The sequence below is a fragment of the Dasypus novemcinctus genome, chromosome 3 (assembly GCF_030445035.2).
Source record: "Dasypus novemcinctus isolate mDasNov1 chromosome 3, mDasNov1.1.hap2, whole genome shotgun sequence".
NCBI classification, from domain to species: domain Eukaryota; kingdom Metazoa; phylum Chordata; class Mammalia; order Cingulata; family Dasypodidae; genus Dasypus; species Dasypus novemcinctus.
In genome coordinates, this window is record NC_080675.1 from 174,229,269 (window position 1) to 174,251,590 (window position 22,322).

Below are 22,322 nucleotides of genomic sequence, written 5' to 3' on the forward strand. Positions count from 1 at the left end.
GGTACATCCAGCTCCAAACTACCACATTTGGTTGGGCTGTGGAATGAGTCTCTATAGGTCATTAGTCCTCCAGAATTTGTACATTATATTCACAGCCCAGTTCTTACTTGCTGAGAGGTGAGCTGGCCAGTTTCCAGACTTTCTTATCTTTTAGCAGCTTACTCTGTAAACTCTGCTTGTCTTCTTCTGAGTGCCAGTCTAGATTCTTTTATTTTTTTGTGAAAACTGCTTACGATCCAAAACTTTGTGACAACTCCAATATGCTTAGCATCAAGTACAACTGAGCCACTCTGATTTTTCTTTCTGTTGGTATGTCTATGTGTCCCTGTTACTTTCAATTCAATTGCTTCTTTCTATGTTGTTTGCTGTAACTATATTAGGATTTGTAATAGAAAATTTGACCCATCATAATTTTAGTCCATAATATATTTTTTGGGGGTAGGGTGGTCTATGATTTTTTTTTAACTATTTATTTTGAGATAATTATAGATTCATAGTTGTCAGAAATATAATGCAGGGAGGTCCTGTCTTTTTCCAATCCCCCCACCCCATTTGCAATATCTTGCAGAACTATACTATAAATTAAACTACAAATTTTAATTTTGTCACTTCAAGAATGGTATATCAAGGAATCATACAGTATGTAACCTATTGGGATTTTTTTCTCAGCTACATAATTCTCCAGAGATTCATCCAGGTTGTATGTGCCATAGTTCCTTCTTTTTAATTTTTCTAAGTAATATTCCGTGGTATGGCTGTACCACAGTTTGCTTAAACAGTCACCTGTTGAACGACATTTGGATTGTTTCCAGTTTTGGGCTATTACAAGTAAAGCTGCTGTAAACACTCATATTCAGGCTTTTGGGTCTGCATTTTCATTTCCCTGGGATAGATATCCAGTAGTACAATTTCTGGGTCATATTGTAGTTGCATGTTTAGTTTTTTAAGAAATTTCTGAACTGTCTTCCATAGTGGCTGTACTATTTTACATTTCCACCAGCAATGTATGAGTGACCCAGTTTCTCGGCATCCCAACTAGCATGTGGTGTTTTCACTATTTTTTATATTTGCCACTTTTATAAACATCTAATGAGATCTCATTATGTTTTTAATCTGCATTTCCTTAATGACTAATGATTTTGAACATCTTTCTGTGTGTGTGTTTGCTCTCTGTGTATCCTCTTTGTTGAAATGTCTCTTCTTGTCTTTTGCCCCTTTTCTAATTGGATTGTTTGTTTATACTGATGAGTTCTGAGTGTTCTTTACATATTCTAGATACAAGTCTGTTCTTGGATTTGTGGTTTGCAAACATTTCTCTTACTCTGCAGCTTGTCTTTTTCTTGACCTTTTGGTTTTGGATGTTATAGGTTGACTTCCTTCTGTGAAAGATGAGGATTTATCTCCCTCTCCTTCAATCTCTCATACACTTCCTTCTCCCCCACCCTTACAATTTAATTGCAATCACAATTTAGTTAAATGGATATTTGTTCTGTTACCATCACTTCAAACATTCGGGATTCTTAGAAAGCCATGTTTCCCCCCACTGTCCCTTTAAAAGCATTCGTCTCTACTTCCTTGTGAAAATGTGGGCAGCCCCATGGCTTTTCTGGTTACTGTTAGTTAACCCAAGTTCTCCACTCACTTCAGAGTATAAAACACAGGCTCATGCAGGAGTCAAAATGTTAACTGTATATTGCATATATGAATTATTGTGATCTAAAACTTTGTGAAGATAAGCTTAATAATTAGGAAAAAAATAAAAGAAAAAGATTGAATGTAGACATTGAGGAAAAGACGGAAGTAGTTGCCTTTCCGATTTGCATACAGGGCAACACTTATTGCAGTGATGGAAGGCAAAATATCAAAAAGAAAGCTTTTGCATTTTTTAACTTTTTGATACCCCAATTTATTTTTACCTTAATTTTTCTAAATTAATATGTATTCTATATCTAACCTTTAAACTCACCACTATATTCCATTTTACTATTAATGGAACCTGGCAATATATTGGGCTTCATTTTTGAAGAAGTTTTGGATCACAGAGAGGTTCAACAATGGCAGGGGAGGAATACTGGTGTGGGGTATTATTGACAGGGGACACATGGTTGGCAGGGAGTTCTCCAGGGCATATATCCAGGGTACATAAAAATGTTTGGATATTTTCATAGTGGTTACAATTAAAAACAACAACTGAGGGAGCGCTGACTTCCTAGCCGGGGGAGCTCTATCACAGTGCCTAAAGGAACAGCAACAATCCCCTAAGTGGAATGGCAAAGACCAAAAAAGAAGGAAGGTCCAACAATGAGCCCTTGATACTAACGACTATGCTTGTGAGCCTGTGCACCTGAAATAAGAACAAGGCCTAGAGCTGCAGGGTGCTTAAGAGTTAACTCCTGAGAGCCTCCATGTTGCTCAAATGTGGCCAGTCTCAAAGCCAAACTCGGCATGTAAATGTGTTACCTTCCCCCCAGCATGGGACATGACTCCCGGGGATGAGCCTCCCTGGCACCGAAGGATTACTACCAAGTACCAGGTGATGATGTAACTAGAAAATGACCTTGAATAAAAGGGTCAACTCGAACCAGGAGAATATCTCAATCTACATGTAATACCAGGAGTTAAAAATGCTTTTTGACCTGAATAAAAGGGGGAAATGGAAAGGACAAATTAGTTTATATGGCTATGAGTCTCCAAAAAGAGCCGGGAGGTTATCAGAGGGGTTGCCTTTATGCACACCTGAGCAGAGTCCCAGAGACAGATAAAGTAGGTACAACCCCAGGTATTGGTTCTTCTGAGGGCTACAGAGACCCACAGGTTCTATGGTCATGGCAGATAGAGTTCAGTGCCATCTCAGTTGGCCCTACTTTGGAATTTATGTTTCTGTGTGATGGCGCTGGACTTAGATGTGATCTTTGTCCACAAGTCTCTCCTGTTACTTTTACTGGAATTGTAGTTGGTGCTGGGGTTTAATGTATACCTAGGGAACCTGAATCTCTGGACTGACCATGTGATAGCCAGGCCCTGAACCTCAACAGACTTGCAACTCCTACACTCTGATTTATTGGACTTATTACCCCACTCAGCTAACATGGAGGTGAAGAAGGTCAACCACCACACCAGGGAGCCAAGAGTGCCTACAACTGAAAGCAGGAAAATTGCATCCAGCATCCATGTGGAATCTAAGTCCCCTCTTGATATAGATGTGGAGTGGACATAACCATTCTAAGGTCCACAGGGTGGAGGAATAGAGTATGGATTAGAGTGGACTTACTGATATTCTATTCATGAACTATTGTGATTAGTAATCGAAGAAAATGTGGCATTGGTGTGGAGAAAATGGCCATGGTGGCTGCTGGGTGTAGGGAGTGGGAGGAAGAGCTGTGATGTGGGGGTGTTTTTGGGACTTGGAGTTGTCCTGGGTGGTGCTGCAGGGACAGTTACCAGACATTGTATGTTCTCCCATGGCCCACTGGGTGGACTGTGGGAGAGTGTGGGCTATGATGTGGACCATTGACCACGAGGTGCAGCGGTGCTCAGAGATGTATTCACCAAATGCAATGAATGTCTCATGATGATTGAGGAGGTTGTTATGGGCGGAGGAGTGGGGTGAGGGGGGTGGGAGGTATATGGGGACCTCATATTTTTTTAATGTAACATTAAAAAAATAAATAAAGACCAAAAAAAAATGTTAAGGCCCATGCCACAGCCAAAAGTACGGTCTTGAGTTAAAGTTGGGCTTCCCCTCCTCAAGCTCTGGCTTGAGCCCATCTTGTAGGTGGGAAGACTGGTGTCAGAGAAGGGCTTGTGTTTGGCCTTTTCTCTCTCTCTCTCCGTCTACCACTTCTGTTCTTCAAGCCCCAGGGAGCATATTTCAAGCTTTCTGATTTTTTTTAAGGCCTCCTCTGTGTTTTAAAATGTAAATTTTAAAAATATATTTGTATTAGAGAAGTTGTGAACTTACCAAACAGTCATGCACATGTGTGGAATTCCCTTACAGCACTCCTCCACCAACACACTGCATTGTTGTGGAATATTTGTTACAAATTATGGATAATATCATCAGACTATTACCATCAGTCTATACCTAAATCTCCTCTCTCTTGATGTCATATGAAATAGGAAGAATATAACATACCCCCTCCTCCATGCTGTCTCCAACAAATTCTCTAAAAATCCTTTATAATCTCCAGCTCCTGAACCATTTATGCCATTGATACATTGGAGGTTGAGTCATAAAACTGGTTTCTCCTACCTCTTCTGGTTTTGCTTACCATCAATTTTTTTGTTGTTTATTATTTATTTATTTATTTTTACAATCCTCAGGCCTCAACCAAAACTTCCATTTTATTTTACAATATTATAGACATGAAAATAATATCTATAACAGTGTTACATAGTGCACTATCATTACATTTCCATTCTTGTACTACTTTTTGTTGACTTCATTACTGTGGCTTTAGAGTAAGTCTTGAAGTCATGCAGCTTTAGTCCTACCTTTGTTCTTCTTTTTTTCTATTCTAATTTCTTTTTCATTCCATATGCATTTTAGAACCAGCTTTTCAATTTCTACAAAATAACACCACCTGTTTTGATTTTGATTGGGTTGAATCTATAGATCAATTTGGGGAGAATTGGCAGTTTAACAATATTGAGCCTTTCAATCTTGAACACAATCTATTTTATTTTCCATTTATTTAGGTCATCTTTAATTTCTATCAGCAATGTTTTTCCATTTTCATTACACAGGTATTGTACATTTTTTGCCGACCTCTAAATAGTTAATATTTTTGGTGTGAGTGTACGAAGTACTGGCTTTTTACTTTCTGTTTCTGGTATTTCATTGCTAATATGTAAAAATACAATTGATTTATATATATTGAGCTTGAAACCTGTCATCTGGCTAAACTCAGTTATTAATTCTAGTAGTTTTTTAAAAAATAGATTCCATAGACATTTCTATATAGATGAACCCCATACCATTTTCAAGTAAAGATGTTTTTACTTCTTCCTTTCCATTCTGCTTGCCTTTTATTTGTTGTTATTGCCTTTTTCACTGTCTAGAACCTTCTGTGTAAGGTTGAATAGAAATGGGTATGGACATCCTAAATGCTTTCAGTCTTTCATAATTGAGTACAATACTAACTGTGGGTTCTTCATAGATGATTCTTATCAGGTTGAGGAAGTTCCCTTCTAACTTTTTATTCCTAATTGATGAATGAATTTTTATTAAGAATATTTGTTTAATTTTGTCAAATGCTTTTTTTGCATCTATATATTTTGAGCTTGCTAATATGGGGAATTATATCATTTGATTTTAGGATGTTAAAACCATCTTGCATCCCTGGGATAAACTCTAGCTTGTTATCATCTATTTATTATAATTTTAATTTTTTTGATTGAACATATTAAAACATCAAGAGTTTTTTACATCTATAGCTATGAGGAGCAGTGGTCTCTTGTTTTCTTTTCTTGTGATGTCTTTGTCTGATTTTTCTGTTAGAGTTATGTTAACCTTATAGAATGGGTTGGAAGGGTTTGTGGAGAATTGATATTATTTCTTCCTTATATGTTTGATAGATTTCCTTAGTGAATTTATCTAGACCTGTAGTTTTCTTTGTCGGAAAGTTTTTTAAAATAAGCTTTTTGTTTTCTGTAAGGCTAAAACTGTTGTAAAAGTTGCAAAAATTGTGAAGAACATTCCCACATACCCCACATCCAGTTTCCCCCATTATTAACATCCTACATTAGTAAGGGACATTGGTTCCAGTAACTGAACCAATATTGATATATTATTATTAACAAAAGGCCATACTTGAGTCATATTTCCTTAGTTTTTACCTAACATCATTTTTTTGTGCAGGATTCCATGTGGGTTATATTACATTTTGTCATGTCCCATTGGAGTCATCCTTCTGATGACTCCCATAATGGTTTTAGGTAGCAAATGAATCACATTATAAGAAAAATATACTTCCTTCAATTCTCTTTTAGTCATTCTGATTTCAATGGGAATAGTTTTCTAATAGAATATTTTTCATGTCCAATTTTAACAAAGCTGCAGGTTAAAAGCTTTTTGCAGGCAAGAGTTTCTAACTTGAATTTAATGAAACTATCTATTTTTCATTGCAATTATTTTCATGGTTACAGTCTCTTTATAGCATGTGGTACTAGTTTTCAATTTACATTTTTGATGTAACATTTCATTTAAAGTAATTTGAATAAATTGATTTCATTAAATTATTATGAAGAGTATATTCTTTTGTATTAGGGTAACACTAATTTCTTTTAAAAAAAGACTCTGAAGTACAATGCTCAGCAAAATAGGATTTTATTTCTCATTCATGTAACAGTCCAGGGAGAGTATTCCAAGCGGGTGGGTGGCTCTCCTCCATGGAGCCACTCGAGGGCCTAGGCTGATGGCGGCTCTGCCATCTTCATCATGTGGCTTCCAAGGTGGTTCTAGTTGTTGCTACTCCAGTTGGCAGGAAGGGGAGAGAGAACAGGAGTCCCAAATTAGACACTTCTCTTATGCCAATGATGCAAAGAGGACACACACATTCCAGGGATGAGAACTCAAACTGTCACCCTTGGTGGCAAAGCAAGTTGGGAAGTGCATTGTCTACCTGGGAAGCCACAACCCAGTTACAATGGGAAATGCACAACAGGCTCTAGTCCATGACGTTGATGGACTTGTTGTGCTGGACAGGAGTTGTAGGACCCCTAGCTCTAGCAGTGAAGAAAGTACCTTGATTAGCCTCTGGTTCTGCTCTTGTGGGGAAGGGGATTTTTCAGGTTTTCCAGGGTTTAAGGGCCTTAAGGGTATTTTAAGGTTCAATAGATATAGATGTTTTCAGGTTAGGCTTGTACTTTTTTTTTTTATAGTTAAATGCCTTCAGAAACATAATGAGCTTCTAGTCTTTATACTTTCAGGCAGTACCTTGCTGCAGGAGTAACAGTCAAAGTTCTTTTCTAGATACAACTTTTCAGCATGCTTTATTTCTTTAATCCCTTGGCCAAGCTGTGCTTCTTTTCTCTTAACTTATGGAGCCTACCTTGAGGCTCAACAGACTTAAGTTGGAAAGCAATATCCTTTATCTAACCTTTGCTGCAGAGCTGGATTCCTTTGTTAGTCCAAGGAAGACCTCTGAGAAAGATCTGGAACAACTATCTGCCTGTCTTCTGCATTTGGGACCCAATCCCTGATGTTTCTCTCATCCCTTGTATCTTTGCTTACGAACTGCCCAGTTCTTGCCTGAGTTTATCTCTTTTATGTAATAACTTGCCAGAAGCACCAAGGAGTCGCTAACTTACACTGACATTCTGGTTTTAGCCAGCATCACTCTCTAGAGCTGTTGGCATGCTGTCTGCTTTCAAAGCTATCATAAACGAGTGCTTTACCAAATGTTTTGACATGACAAAACAAGGCTCACCAGCTGTCAAGCCTATTTGTTTTGTCTTTTTCCTTTTCATCACTGCCTGACTGCTGCATCAGTGCCACTAATTTTAGGTTTTCATTGTGGTAACACCCCACTTCTGGTACCAGTTTCTGTATTAGCTAGGATAACAGTAGCTACTGTTCCAAAGAGACACAAGAAGGCAATGGTTAAAACAAGATAGGAATTAAGAATGGAAGTGCAAGGCCAGGGATTTCCTCTTAAGGAAGTGAGACAGAAGTGGCTCACATCACTTCCTCTCACATTCTACTGGGAAGTGCTGAGTCCCGTGACCACATCTAGCTACAGGTGTTAGTGGTGGATTGAATAGCCATATCCCAGCTACAGCTGTATTAGGGTGGAAGAAGGAAAGAATGCACACTGGTGGCTGACTGGTAGTCTCTACCATATACATTTACTACAAATTTGTTGTGAAGAAAATGTCTGTTCTGTTTCTCATTGACCTCCATATAGGGTGTCAGATAATTTATTTCTGTATGAATTGTGGTATCAGGTACATTCTCTGATTGCTGGTAATATCCAGGAATATTTTATTAAGTTAGAATAACCCAGGGATCTGCAAAATTTTTCTGTAGTGGGCCAGAGTCCATCTTGTAGACTTTGTGGGTCATATTGTTTCTGTTGCAACAACTCAGTTCTGTTGTTACAGCACAAAAGCAGCCATACACGATGCATAAATGAAAGGGCTTGACTGTGGTCCAGTAAAACATTATTAGGCCCATAGGCTATAGTTTGCCCATGCATAGGATATAACCTATTGGGAAAGCAACTTAGCAGTATATTTGAAAATTAATAAAAATCCTTACACATTTTCAGTGACTTCACTCTTGCAAATGTATCTGAAAGAAATAATTTAGCAAAAGCATATTCTTGTGATAGCATTATATAGAGAAACAAAATGTTGTAAGTGGAAACAACCTAATGACATACATACATGCATATATATATGTATATATTAGGATAATGGTTAAGTAAATGATAGTATATCAAATGGAATTATGCAGCTATTCAAAATCATCAGTTTTTAATATGGGGATTATATAGAAAAACAAAAAGTAAAAGTTACAAGTATACTATGATGACAACTTTGTAAACCTGTATCTGCATGCAGACCAGGCTAAACAGTAGACTTGTGGGCAATATTTTTCTTTTTTTCAAGGTATTCTTTAAATTCTGTTTTCAACAAGAATATTCAAATATGCAAGAAATGCACTGACTAATGGGAAGAGCAGGTGTCCTTCCTTCTTTAAAGAAATTATATACTCCATGATCGTCTCCATTTGCCCTGACCACCAGGGAGCCCAGTGCCACAGTGAAGTCCAGCACAGCGGCTGTTGAGGCGACACGACTGCGGCCAGCACGCGCGCCCCTCCTCTTCTTTGTGCAAGGCTGACCGTACGTCCCAGTTTGCTGGGGATGGTCCTAATGTATGTCCTTTAGCCAGTGTAATTTTTATTAGTACCCACTTTACTCTCAAGAGTTCCGTGGTTTGGATGATAAATTATATTGTTTCCTTCCCTTTTTGGCTTTGTCATTCTATTTTGGATCTGAAAACTCTTTATTCTAAAAATACGTATTTTACTGTAGGTCACTTGAAATTTTCTTTTGAGAAAGAAACTGGATATAAACAAACAAAAGACTTTGAAAGGGAATCCAACCTCCCCGCCACTGCCCCCCACCCCCAGTGTATTATGTATGAATGCAGCGAAACCACAGGACCCGGGCCCAGGCACAGTCCCTGACCCATTGTCCCAAACAGGAGGGGATCTTAGGGACAGGGCCCCCGGCCGAGCTCCCAGACCACAAGAGCGAACTCAACTCTCCTTCAGAGGAGAGGGGGCTTCATCCACCAACAGGGAAACTAACTGACCTCCAAGCCAGGGATACTCAATTTGACCTCTGTAAGAATGAAAAGGTATTTTAGTTGAAGTATCACTTCAAAGCATAAGAACCTAACATTTTAAGTGCCTACAGTATGCCAGGTGTTATTATTTAATGCTTTCTATTTTTAACTCATTTCACCTTCAACAATATTGCAAGGAAGTGATAACAAAAGTACAACAATGTAAAATAATAGTATAGTGATAATAATAGTTATGCTTAAGTTCTTACTGTGGGTCAGATACCGTAGCAAATACTTTTTGAACATTTCTAGTACTGTTATACCCCCATTTTACAGATGAGTAAGTGGAGGCTCAGTGAGGTTGAATGCATAGGGAATGGTTTGTTTCCAAGATTTTCCATCACAGGAAATCTAACATTTCACTGAACAAGTGGTCACAGGGGAATCTATGTTCTGAGTTGCAGGAAGGGAACACTGATAGGAGAGTGTGTTCTTTGTCTTCTTCCTCCACACCAGCATGTCATGTCAGTACTTTTTAAAAATTATTATCTTTTTTTAAAAGATACATAGATCACACAAAATGTTACATTAAAAAATATAAGAGGTTCCCATATACCCCACACACCCCCACTCCTCCCACATCAACCACCTCTTTCATTAGTGTGGCAAATTCATTGCATTTGTGAATACATTTGGAGCACTGCTGCACTGCATGGATTATAGTTTACATTGTAGCTTACACTCTCTCCTAGTCCATTCAGTGGGTTATGGCAGGATATATGATGTCCAGCACCTGTCCCTACAATATCATTCTGGACAACTCCCAAGTCCTGAAAGTGCCCCCACATCACATCTCTTCTTCCATCTCCCTGCCCTCGGCAACTCTCATGGCCACTGTCTCCACATCAACGATACAGTTTCTTCCATTGTTAGAGTCACAACAGTTCTATAGTAGAATACCAGTAAGTCCACTATAGTCCATATTTTACTCCTCCATCCTGAGGACCCTGGGATGGCAATGTCCCTCCACCCCTAAATTGGGAGGGGGCTTAGATCCCACATGGCTGGTGGATGTGATTCTCCTGCTCCCACTTGTAGACTCTCTTGGTTCCCTGGTCAGTACTTTTGTTCTCTCTTTCACAGCCAGTAGCTCCATCCCTGGATACACTAAGTTGTTAAAAGGATGTTCAGCCAGAGAGCACAGATGTGCAAAAGATGGTGTTTAAGGAGGCTCAGGGCCCAATCACTGGATTCTCCTCTGCTGCACACTCTAAAATGCACCACTGTCGACATTTGCGGTACCTTCCTTAGGCTGCCTCTTCTGAGATTCCCCTGGTAGTAGCTTTGGTTCCCAACTCAAATAACCAGCATTGCACTTGCCTGTTTTGCCGGTAGAATTTGTGAACATACAGGGGTCCTGTACGCTTTGTTTCTGAGTCAGAATTTCAAAAGAAAATGGCATTTTTATAGCCTGTCTTAATGGGAAGTTACTTTCCGTTAGGATTCTGAATGATTTGCACATAGTGTTTATAAAGTGAAGGAAAAATGTCAAGCATTTCACTAACAATTTAAAGCAAAGCTTGCAAGACTTCTGCCAGGAATGAATTCCAAGAACATTTTCTTCATCATTTCTTCTTTCTAAAGGGAAAAAAAAAAAGAGAGAGAGAAAGGACTTCGGTTAATTAGGCTGAATCCATCCTTCGACTGAGATGGGATCTGTGATGAAATCATTGCTAGGTGGCTGAGGGAAAGAACACAGGGAGCCAGAAACAGAGGAGGAGGGACTCGCATCTTGAAATGATGGATTGCAGACCAAAGTCCAATGTCAGGCCTTGGCTAGGAGGAGCGACCGCCTGTCCAAGCCAGTGACTATGGGGTCATGCTGCTTGAGCCGCACACACTGCCCCTCTGTCCCCGACAGAGAAAAGTCCTTGGACTGAGATTGCGCAAGTGCCTGCGTATTGCCCAGAAAACCTTTGATTTTGAAGAAAATGGCATAGGAACCTGTGACCTAAGCTAAAGAATCTTCCCCACCCCTGTGTAATTTTTATCAGGCCCCAAGTAGTTACTTACTAAATTATAAATCTAAAGACTAAAGGTCAAAGGGTATATTATTCTTTTTTTTGTTGTTGTTACATTTTTAAAATCCACTCATTTATTATAAAGGTTTTTTCCCCCCATGGAAATTCTTGAGAAGGATACCACTTTATATAATTACATCTAAGAGTTAAAAATATTCCAAACTGAAATTGACTTAAAAAATGTACAAAGGCTGAGATTAGTTAACAAACGTGGATTCCAAATGTGTCCTACGGGTGTTGTAGAGGGAGGCAAAATAAATCTCTCAAATGGTTTATATTAAGACATTCTAACTCCCCTTAGGTATAAAAGAGACTTTTATAAATTTCTTGTAATTTCTAGAGCCAAAGTCATTCCCTCACTGGAGCAAAATCTCTAGGATTATTGGAAAACAAACATTTATTCAAAAGTAAAATGTGAAGTTTGAAAATTAAAGAAGACAGGCACTTAGCAAATAGAAATATACATATTTTTAACCTAAATATCCAAAGAGGAAATTAAAAGTTCAAAGAGCAGTGATGACGGTGATTGCTCACTCAGCAGGTTATTTCTCACTTTTCTCTTCTCTCCTTTTTCCTTTTCTTCTTTCCCATCCTCCCACCCCCGGCTGTCTCTGCACATCCTTCTGTGCATTACCAGTGGAAGTCAGAGTTATTGACAGAGAAATGAACAGGGAAACAGGAGGCCTGAGTTATATAGTTCAGGCACTTAATAGCTGTGCAACTTGGTAAATTTCTTAACATCTCTGGGCTGATTTGACCTTGCTCCTAAGTGAAGTGATTGGACTTGGTACTTACCAAGGTTCTTTTTAGCTAAGTACTATGGCTGCAATTTTTATCTTTAATGAAAATTTAGTATTTTTAAAAATCTGAAAAGTGAACAGGTTGAACATTTGATATAATCTATACTTTTTAAAAATACTATTTTTCTGTAAATTAAAAATTGAACTGTGATCGCCATTGTTGCTGAGAAGCCATTGATGTGGGAAAGGGGAAGAGTCTCTTATTTCAAATGTGAAGGAAGCTTTGCAGGGACATGTCTTCTCACTACAGGGAATGCTTCACTTCTAGCTTAGTTGTGGGAATTTTAAGACTACTTGGCTGAAATGGCTAAACGACTATATTATCTCAAATACTGCTTATTTTAACATCATAGTATGTATTTTACAATGGCACTTTTGATAAACTAAAATTTAAATACCATCATCCAAATATTAATATATAGGCTTTGCTTAAAAATATATTATTACAAGCATAGCAGCTGCTGAGCACAATTCCAGAGGCTGCTGTGCTTGAATGATGCCCCCTGGAGTTGTCCAAAGGGTGGCCCCACTTGCAAACTCTAATGCCACATTGTGGGGATGAGATACCTGGGGAGAGTATAAGACGAAAGTGCCAGGTCAGTGATGAATGGCAGCTGGTACCAGACCTCGAGTCAGGAGTGAGATGGGGAGAGGGGAGTCCACAGCCAGCAGAGAACCCTGGCCTGCCTGCAGGGGGCGACCGAGAGCCAACACCAGCTCCCTGATGCCTGAGAACGTGGGCCCTGGAGCCCTGCAGAGCCAGCCAGCCTTGCCAAGGTTTCAAGAGAACCTAGAACTCACATGTTTAAGCGAAATCTCTCGATTTTTAAGTATTGGCGGCTAATCCGCATTGTAAAAAGCAAGGAGCTGGCCAAAACAAACACCAGCTGCAAGCTGACCCCTGTACTAGTGGCCACAAAGCCACCTCTGATTAAGGTTGTCATTTGTCTTCCCCTTTCCCTTTATTCGGGGGGGGAGGGGCAAAAACAATCCACAAATGTTGGATCTGTCTGTATTAGAGGGTTCACCTCCCAGGAAGCTTTGATATGTAAATTGGGCACAGTTTCTGAAATATCTGCAAAAGTCAGCTCAATAGACAAATCAAGGCTTGGTAAGGTAGCGGGCACAAACTTTATCGGTTAAATTCATATACTATAATGCATGTTAATTGTAGGGAATTGAAATTATGGTTAAAATGAGTTATAGATTCATTATAGATTATAATGATTATATAATAATTTTAATAAGTCACATCACCTGTGGAAAAATACAAGGCTCTTATTTCTAGAAAGATAGTTCATAAGCATAGAGACTTTTAACAGACTACGCTTACTTAGTAGTTTACTACTTAGCCATTAAATAGAACAAAACTTAAAATTTGCAGATAAGAAAATTGGAACTCAAGGTCACACAGTTTGTTGCTATAAAAGCCAGAATTTCCATCAATATGTTCTTACCAGTGGACAAAACTAGCATTCCAGAGATGCTGAACAAATGGGTTTTGTGGTATTGATCAGAAGTACATACCAGTGCTGTCTGGGTCAGCTAAAGGAAAAGCTAAAAGAATTTTGCTATAAGAGCCTGAGATTTTAGGTTGGGGTGGGTGCAAAATAGATCTTTTGATAGGAGCTTGAACCAGCTATGCTTGTGCTCATTGAGCAGCGACACTCTCTAATGGGTTGCCATGTGGTGTCTGACCAGGGTACCCGCTTGAGAGGGTCTGAACTGGAAATCAGCTTGTAAATTCCAAATCAGGTTTTTGCTCCTCAACATCAGGAGATGAACTATCTAAATGGGCATCGCCGAGGCAGTCAAATCTCAGGGCGCCTTTTGACTGTGGGACCAAAGCCTCTGTAAGGGGCCTGGGGTTCCGCGTGCCCCATTGGGCCACTGCCTCCCCCCATTCCAGGGCACCTTCCTCTCTGCTCCTGAACTGGCCTGTCAGTAGCTTAGGGCTAATAAGGAGACACCGCTCAAGTTCCCAGCACCAGGAAGTGAGCAGAAGCTGATGCCATGGCAGCCCAAAGGGGTGTGCCCTGCCGCCCACTGTGGAACGGGCGTGGGAGTCCGAGGGTGGCCCAAAGCCTGGCTCTGTCATTTCATACCTCTGGGCTTCAATTTCCTCGCCGATGGAAGGGGGATTAGCACCCCTACTGCACAGGCTCATTCTAAGGGTAAAATTAGATGATGTGTGGCAGGCACTGAGCCCCAGACTTGCTACAGAGTCAGAGCCCCGAATCTGGTGCCTGCTGCTGCTCCCTAACCGGTTGTCTGATTTCCCAGCCTACAGCAGACTGGAAGCGGCAGAGTAGAAGGGCCTGAGGGACTGCTTCGGCAAGGCTCCTGGCAGCAGGAAAAAGTGACAGGTCGCAGCCTGGCTACAAGTGAGGAAAGAGGAAAGCTTTAAAAAGCAGGAACAAAAGCTCAAAGGGCACAGCAGCCTGGGGCATTTACTAAGAGGCCGAGCGCCCCCGCCAGGTCAGTAGCTTCCCACAGCCTCCTCCCCGCGCAGCCCGCCAGGCCCTCGCGCCCAGCACGGCCGCCCCCTCCCCCAACACAGGGCGGGCCCCTCCCCCAACACAGGGGCGGGCCCCCCTGCAGCCCGCCCTTCCCTTAGCTGGGGCTGTTCTGACCCCGCGCTTCCAGGTAACGAGACCCCCGTCAGGGCCGGCGGGGAGCGCACAGCGCAGCGGGCTCCTGTGGTCTGAGAGGAACCCCAGCTCGAGCACACCGGTGGAGCCAGGGTTTCTAGAGCTACAGAGGAGGGGTGCCCCCTGCCCCGCCGGCCACTCCGCTTCCCCCCCTCAGCCCAGGTTAGACGCAGGGCTGCGGTGAACGGGCTCCCGGGCCCTGGGGTGGCGCCGAGAGGGAGCGAGAGCAAGAAGGCACGAGCAGGCCAGGCCGGCCCCGCGCGCCACCCAGCCCACCGCCTGGGCGGACACCCGTTTTTCCTTTTAGTTGAAGGCTTGACCTGCTCGCTCTGACGCAGGCCCTCAGGCGAAGGAGAGCTGGACACGAAATACGTGCCCTGCGCGGGGCTGGCAGGGCTGGCCGGGCCTTCCTGGCTTTAGGGAGACGGCGCTTTGAGAGGCGCTCCCGGGGCACGCTGCGCCGAGCGCCCCGAGCCCCTTCCCAGGCCGGGCCAGCTGGTGAAGACGGCCCAGCGCTGGCCCGGCCCCTGGGCTGGGTGGGCTCAGAAAGCGAGCCGGAACCAACCCACAGGCAGAAGGTTCTCGGGGGCGCGTGGCCTGGTGATAAGAGCGTGGGCTCTAGACCGCGATGGAGGTTAACCATCACCATGGCCCCCGAAGTGCTTGGGACTCCTGCTTGCCTCAGTTTCTCCATCTATGAACCTGGAGGAAATAATGGTACCTCATCATATGATTTCTCTGAGAATTATATCCATTAATATATCTGAGGCACTTAGAGTATTTTCCTGGCGTATGGAAAATCTTAACAACTGAGAGCTGGGGCAGCGGGGAGCAGGTGCAGTTCAGTGGTTGAGCGCCTGCCTCCCATATACAAGGTCCCGGGTTCAATCCCTGGTACCTCCTAAAAAAATAACAACAACAACAACAAACAAAACAAAACCGAGAGCTATTATTATTTAATCCCTGTAGCTGAGTAGGGCTGAGGAACTGTGGGACTGCTGTTACTAGAACAAAATGCTCTGGGCATCTGTGTATATGCACTGGCCAACTCTGTATATGTGAGTTACCCTTCACAGTAGGGACCTGGGCAAAAAAAGGGGGGACTTGGAGCAGGGTGTGGGGGGAGAGGGAGCATTGCAGAGAATTTTCCTGCTGTTAAAATAAGAGACCCCGATATTGTTAGAAACAGGACTGCATTATTGCCAGCAGGGAAGTGCACATTACTTTCCCCCTTACAGTGTGGGGGTTTCACAGTTGTCACTCCCTGCCACCTTAAACCTTGGTAGGCTCTCCTTTATTTTCCAGTCCCCCTAATGGAGTGGAACAGAGCTTGAACAATAAATATTTAACAGGGACTCTCCCTTTTCTCTGTTCAAATCATCTTTGTCTCAGCCCTTTAACAAGGAAGACTGTGTTTCCCCGCCTCCCCTCTCCTGCTACCTTAAAGCCAGGTCTCAGGAGTGGGAGGAAAGGAGCCCGGGCTCCTGGCGAGGGCAGGCGCAGGCCGCGGCGTCCTCTGTGGGCCGTGCGGGGCCGGGGGCCTGCAGGACGCACGCGGGCCCACGGCAGGCAGGGGGCCCGGGGTCGCTGCTCCCCGGTGGTCGCGGGTGCCCGGCACCGAGCACGAGGGAGCCTGGAGGGGGGGCGGCCTGCGCAGAGGAGCCGTGTCCGCAGAGGCTGGCCGGGAGGACAGCTGCTTGTTAGTGAAGAGAAAATCTCAGCGGAGGGCCCGCTTCAGAGCGGGAAGCGCAGCCCTGCGGCCCCTGGGAGACGTCTGCTTCTAGTTTGGCTTGGAAGGCGCCCCTGAGGACACGTTCTTGCATCCGTGGGGACACTGACATGCCTTTTGTGTGGAGGGAACATTCACACCCAGTCACTCAGGTGGGCAGAAACTTCGCTTCTCTATAACTGAACTGACCTTACGAGCCTCCGTCTATACCAGTGGCGCAAACAACTTAATCTTTTTTCCATTTCCACTGTTGGCCAAAAAAAAAAAAATCTTTTTTCCATTTCTTCTAATGGTGGAAAGAACCATAATCTTGTCAGTTTAAGGTTTAGTCTCTTCCAATAGAAAGCATAGAATATCCATTTTTTAGTCAGTTCAGGACTTAAACACAGCCAGCTCTGAAATCCCCTGGCAGGGCCGTTGGCTTTTCTCAAAGGCTCTCCTCTGCCTTCTCCGCCTGAGGGTGGTGCTGGGTGGAAGGCAGCCTTGGGGGCCTCACGGGGTGCCCAGGAGGGGGTTCTGGGTCCTCACCGGGCTGCACAGCTGGGGTGGCTTGACAGGCCTGGCCCAGCACCCGTGCCAGGTGCACCGGGCTCTGCTCCCGCCCACGCACCTCAGGTCCACCTTCCTCATTTTCTGCAGGACGAGGGGTCTCTTCTCAGCACCGGCAGTGGGCGGGGAGCTGTGGTGCCCGCTCAGGCCCCTTTCTTCTCAGTGACACACGCTCCCTCCCCTGCCCTGCTCCATTCTCCCTGCCCCCCGTTGGCCAGGCCCCTGGGAGCCTGGCTTCTCCCACAGTTCCAGGGCAAGTGGGGCTGAATCCCCTCTTGCTTGGGCTGGCGTCCAGGGCGCACTTCATCGTCCTCGCTTGCCCTTGTCTCTCTCTCGGCCCCTTCCCTGCCTCCAGGAAGGGCTTGTGTCTCTTCTCCGTGTGGCAGGAAGCAGCCCTTCCTTCTCCGCGGCTTGTAATGAAACCTGTGAGTTCTTCCAGCTCTGGTTCTTTGGAACCTGAGAGTCAGTCCATCTCTTTCTCTGTCTTTAAATCTTACAAGAGCCTACCTCACTCTGGCAGGAAAGCCCGAAAGCCTTGGCTTTCCCTGCTTTTCACAGCATTTCACAACTGAAATGTCATTGTTTTGGAAAGCAAAAGCTAAACATTGACGGCCTTGTTCACATCTGGTTCTGCCTGCACCTAAAGTAAGGGAGGCACAGCTACTTGGGTTGAGAGCCCTGGCTAGCAAGGACAGCTCAGAAGGAAAAATGCATTGGACCTACTTCAAAATTCTGACCCAGAATGAAACATGCATTGGACGATATTTCAGAACATTGACCCAGAATGAAACATGCATTGGACGATATTTCAGAATTCTCCTGTTGCATTTGTCGTTGAGGGCAGGAAGGCTGCACTCTGGTTGCTGCCCACACTGTCGAGAACTGGGCTTGGTGCTGCGGGCAGCACAGCGCTGGGCCGGAAGCCAGGTGCGCGCACACACTACTCGAGTCAGGGGTCTCTGCACCCAGAGGTCTTCTCGAGAGAGATGGCTCCTTTTGGGGGTTTATTTACTGGTGGAGTGATGTCAGTGCTGGTCATTTCCCAGCTCTCAGAAGAGCAAAGTGGGCAACGTAGCAGGGGCCCCTTGCCTGGGCTGAATGAAGTGGCAAGTGGGCAGTGTGTCTTTGTCCAGGGTGCGTGTGCAGGGCGTGCACACACAGGTGGTGAGCTTGGATGAGTGTGTGCCTGCCATTGAGTCTTGGCTTTGGTCATTGTGGGTGGCTTGCAGGCTACTGGGAAAAAAAAATTAGTCAGCATCAGAGTCTACAGAATGCCTACATGCCTCGGCAAGCCTCAGCTGCATAGACCATGGAAGGTGTGACTTGGAACCCGTGTGGGCCTGGAGTCCTGGTGTCTCTTTCTCGCTGGTCTGTTACCTCTGGGTCCTGTCGTGACCTCTTGGAGGCATTTCTGCCTCTTTTTTAAAAAGAGAAGGGTGCATGTAAGATGGGCAGCTCCTCTTCTGGCATTAACATTGTGTGTTCAAGGAAATGCTTCCCAAGACGACCATGTGGTTTGGCACCTGGTCCTCTCTGTCCCAAACTGGTAATGGAAGAAATGCTTAAAGAACACTAATTATTTTTATAGACCACATTAAAACAGTTGTCCATGAATAAAACGTACTTTGACTTAAAGCTCAGGTTGCCGTGGATTTTCAGTGGCCAACCCTCCCTGCCCTTATAGGCACTGCATTTCCAAAGGAAAACGAGAAGTTCTGGGTTGTAATTATGCATTCCCCAGTGCTCTGAAATGACTGCATGGGATTCTGTTCAAATTCAAGACAATGAACTGAGCCCAAGTATTTAAATCCTTCCACCACCCCCCAACTCCTATCATTATGACAAAAGAAAAATACTAACTTGGGGTGGTGGAGGGGAATCTGGCATGGAAGGAGCCATCCAAGTGTGAGAAACATCAAGTGAATTCTGGAGATTATAGTGCAGGTAGACCCATATTTTAAAAGGCTGACCTACCTGCAAGACACCACCCGAGGAGGAGCTGCCCACCTGAGAGGAACAGGAGCCAATGGACGCTCCGTAACACCCCCAGAATCTGGTAAAAGGAAATGGAGGAGAGGAGGGCCATTACGCCGGTGGCTTGCCACCTTGGGTGGGGATTGGAAACGCCTGGGAAGTTTTGACACTACGGCTGCGGGGTCCCACTCCCCGAGATTCTGATTTTAATTGGCCTGGCATGGCCCGAGCAGCGGGCTTTTTACTCTGCAACAGGAACGCGATGCAGAGCCAGCCCATCTGGAGAAGTTCCTTGACCAGAGCTCCTGGGGTGAGGGAGGGCTTGATGCTCTCTCCCACCTGGGCAAGGACAGAGCGTCTGCCTGGGCAGCCCTTGGACCTCTGCCCACCCTCCGGCCTCCTCCAGCTCCTTCACATGGAACCGTGGAAACTGCGGAGGTCCTGCATGTCCCCTTCAGGACCTCTAGAGACGAGTGGGGTCCCAGGGCCACTAAGTTGCCACCATAAGCTACACTCTAGTAAGCACCCTGCGTTTAGAAAGCCACAGGCCCAGATAGTTTGGGGCAAGGTTTAATATTTAATGTTTAGAAAATAGAAAAAGAAGAAAAGTTGAGTTTATACAGCTGAAATAGTTCTGATAACAAAACCTGAAACAGCATAGAAAGGAAAACTACAGTCTAATTTCCCTTTTAAATACAGATGCAGAAATCTTTCATAGTGACAAACCAGTCCAGCCATAGAGTAAAAAGTATAAAGTATAACACATGAATAAGTATTGTTTCTTCAAGGCATGGAGTTGTCATTTATTTAAAAAAAAAAACTCCTAAAATTAATCTTATTAATACTTAAGGAAAAAACTCTTATGATCCAATTCAAATTGAAACGAGATTTTTTAGGGAAAGTTGGTACCCTGATACTAAAATTTACTTGGTTGAACGATTTCATCAAAATAGCTAGGGAATTTTAAAGTGGATTAATGATGAGGAACTTGTCTTATCAGTTATTAAAATTTATTTTAAAGCTAAAATATTTTAAATGCTATGGTACTGGTATAGAAATGGATCAGTGGAACAAAACAGAAAACCCTAAAATAGAATTACATTCACATGATGATTAAATGTATCATAAAGATAGATAGTATTTGAAAATCAGTAGAAAATGGATTATTTAACAAATTGTATTGGGACAACTGCTTAAGCATTGCTACTAAGAAAGAAAAATCCTCAACTCATACTATTCTCCTAAATCCAAATTGATTAAAAGTAAAAATTTTCATAAGAAAAAAAAGCAAAAATTATTGGAATGAAATATATTAGAATATTCACATATAATTGTTGAGGATAAACCATGAATGAAAAGTTTGATCAATTCGACTACGTATACTGTTGAAAATTTCTGTATGTATGCCAAAACAAAACAAACCGTGCCCTTAATACACACTCCAAAAGAAAATGGAAAACAGACAATAAGCTGGGGCTAATGCTTATATCAGTCATGAGAGATAAAGGGTTAAGATTTGTAATATAAAATGAGTCCTTCAATTTCTTTTTAGGAAAAAACGTGATAGAGAAATAGATTGACAGTAAATATCAAATGTCTTGGAAAAATTCAAGTACTATAACCAGCAAATCCCCTTCTAGGAATTTATTCTAAGGGATTAATTGTGCATGTTGGCAAATATATATATATATATTTTTTTTCAAAGAATTATGTGAAAACCGAGAGACAATGAAAGAAAAAGAAGAAAGGAATGAAGAAAGGAAGAGAGTGAGAAAGAAAGAGGAAAGGAGGGAGGGAAAAAGGAAGGAAGGTCCTTAAATGTCTAATAATAGGAGATTGGCTAAAGACATTTTTGTATTCATGCAGTTGACAACTGGTCAGGAATTAAAATAATCTGGAAAGATGTTCACAGTCAGAGGTGCAGGATGATTCTTTTATGGAAACAACTATATGTAAATATGTACACAAATATATTCATAGTGATATCTGGAAGTTTCTATGCCAAAATGCTAATTTAACATTGGTTCTGGGTTAATGGGTTACAGCTGGCTTTCTTCAATTTTGCATATATGTATTTTCTTTTTTTTTTTTTTTAACAATACTATGTTTTAGTTTGAAATCTAAAAAAAAGTATTTTACAAATGTTATTCTGAAGTTCGGTCTTGATTCAATAATCCGCAGACATTAGGCTGGTCTGTAAATGGTCTGCTCCTTATCCTGGTTCCTCCCCTCTGTCCCTCATCCTGGCCACGTTCCAGCGGGTCCACGTTCCAGCTCTAGGGCGTGCTCCCTAACCTCCTGGGCCTCCCCTCCTCCTCTCCCCTCCAAGCTTCTGAACCCTAAGAGATACACAGCCTCATCTCTGTTATTTAGATGTTTCTCCTCTTTGTGTCCTGACTCCACTAAGAAACTATTAGGGCACCCAAGGGTGAGACCTGGGCTCCTTCATGGCTCCAGACAGAGCTGTGTAGCTGCTGCAGGGAGATGGGCTGGGCAGGAACTCCCTGGCTGGGATTACCATGAGAGTGAGCTGAGCCCGGCAGCCCTGCCCAGGCACCAGGTGAAGGGCAGCTGGGTAGAGCTGGGGGAACCCGAGACCACACACAGCACCGTGAACTGAGCCTTGCCAAGGGAAGAAGGCAGAGGGCTGCCTTTAGTAGCTCTTCCATCCTTGCCAGGTTTCCAGGCTCCCATGGGTAATCTGTCATGTTAACCTATCCTTTTTGTCTCCATATGATGTGGACAGGTACTAAAGTTCCCATGGATCAACCCTGCTGTCGTGGTCTCTATGACTTTGAGCCAGAAAACCAAGGAGAACTAGGATTTAAAGAAGGGGACATCATTACATTAACCAATCAAATAGATGAAAACTGGTATGAAGGAATGATACGTGGGGAATCTGGCTTCTTCCCCATTAATTATGTTGAAGTGATCGTGCCTTTACCTCAGTAAATGTGTAACTCAAACTTTGGATATACTTTGATAACCGAAATGAATTCACACCAATGTTCTCTCAATGTGGTGTTCTGTGACATCCTTGCTCTTTGACCAACTTAATGACTTTTGTATGTGTGTTCTATTTTTAATGTATTTTGTATCCGCTTAATTTGTATAAATGATCTTGGCTTAGCTACATGAAAATATAGTTTTCTTTTTTGCTTATTGTCTTAAAAGTCACTGGTTATAAATGTATGTACATCTCGTTGCTAAAAATAAATCACATCCATTGCAGTTATGTCAA

The 22,322-nt window shown here is 43.0% G+C and overlaps 1 protein-coding gene across 3 annotated transcripts in view; it reads left to right on the forward strand.

Moving 5' to 3' along the window:
- SH3GL3 (SH3 domain containing GRB2 like 3, endophilin A3) overlaps positions 1-22,322 on the forward strand; it is a 183,445-nt gene extending 161,123 nt beyond the window's left edge. For 2 of the 3 annotated variants that reach the window (XM_004472084.4, XM_004472085.4), the window contains one exon: positions 21,828-22,322. In XM_004472084.4, the coding sequence (XP_004472141.2) occupies positions 21,828-22,033 (206 nt within the window). In that variant the 3' untranslated portion in view covers positions 22,034-22,322. Of the gene's footprint in view, positions 1-14,461; positions 14,657-21,827 lie in introns of all 3 variants that reach the window. The other variant, XM_058294748.2, reaches the window with a different exon arrangement.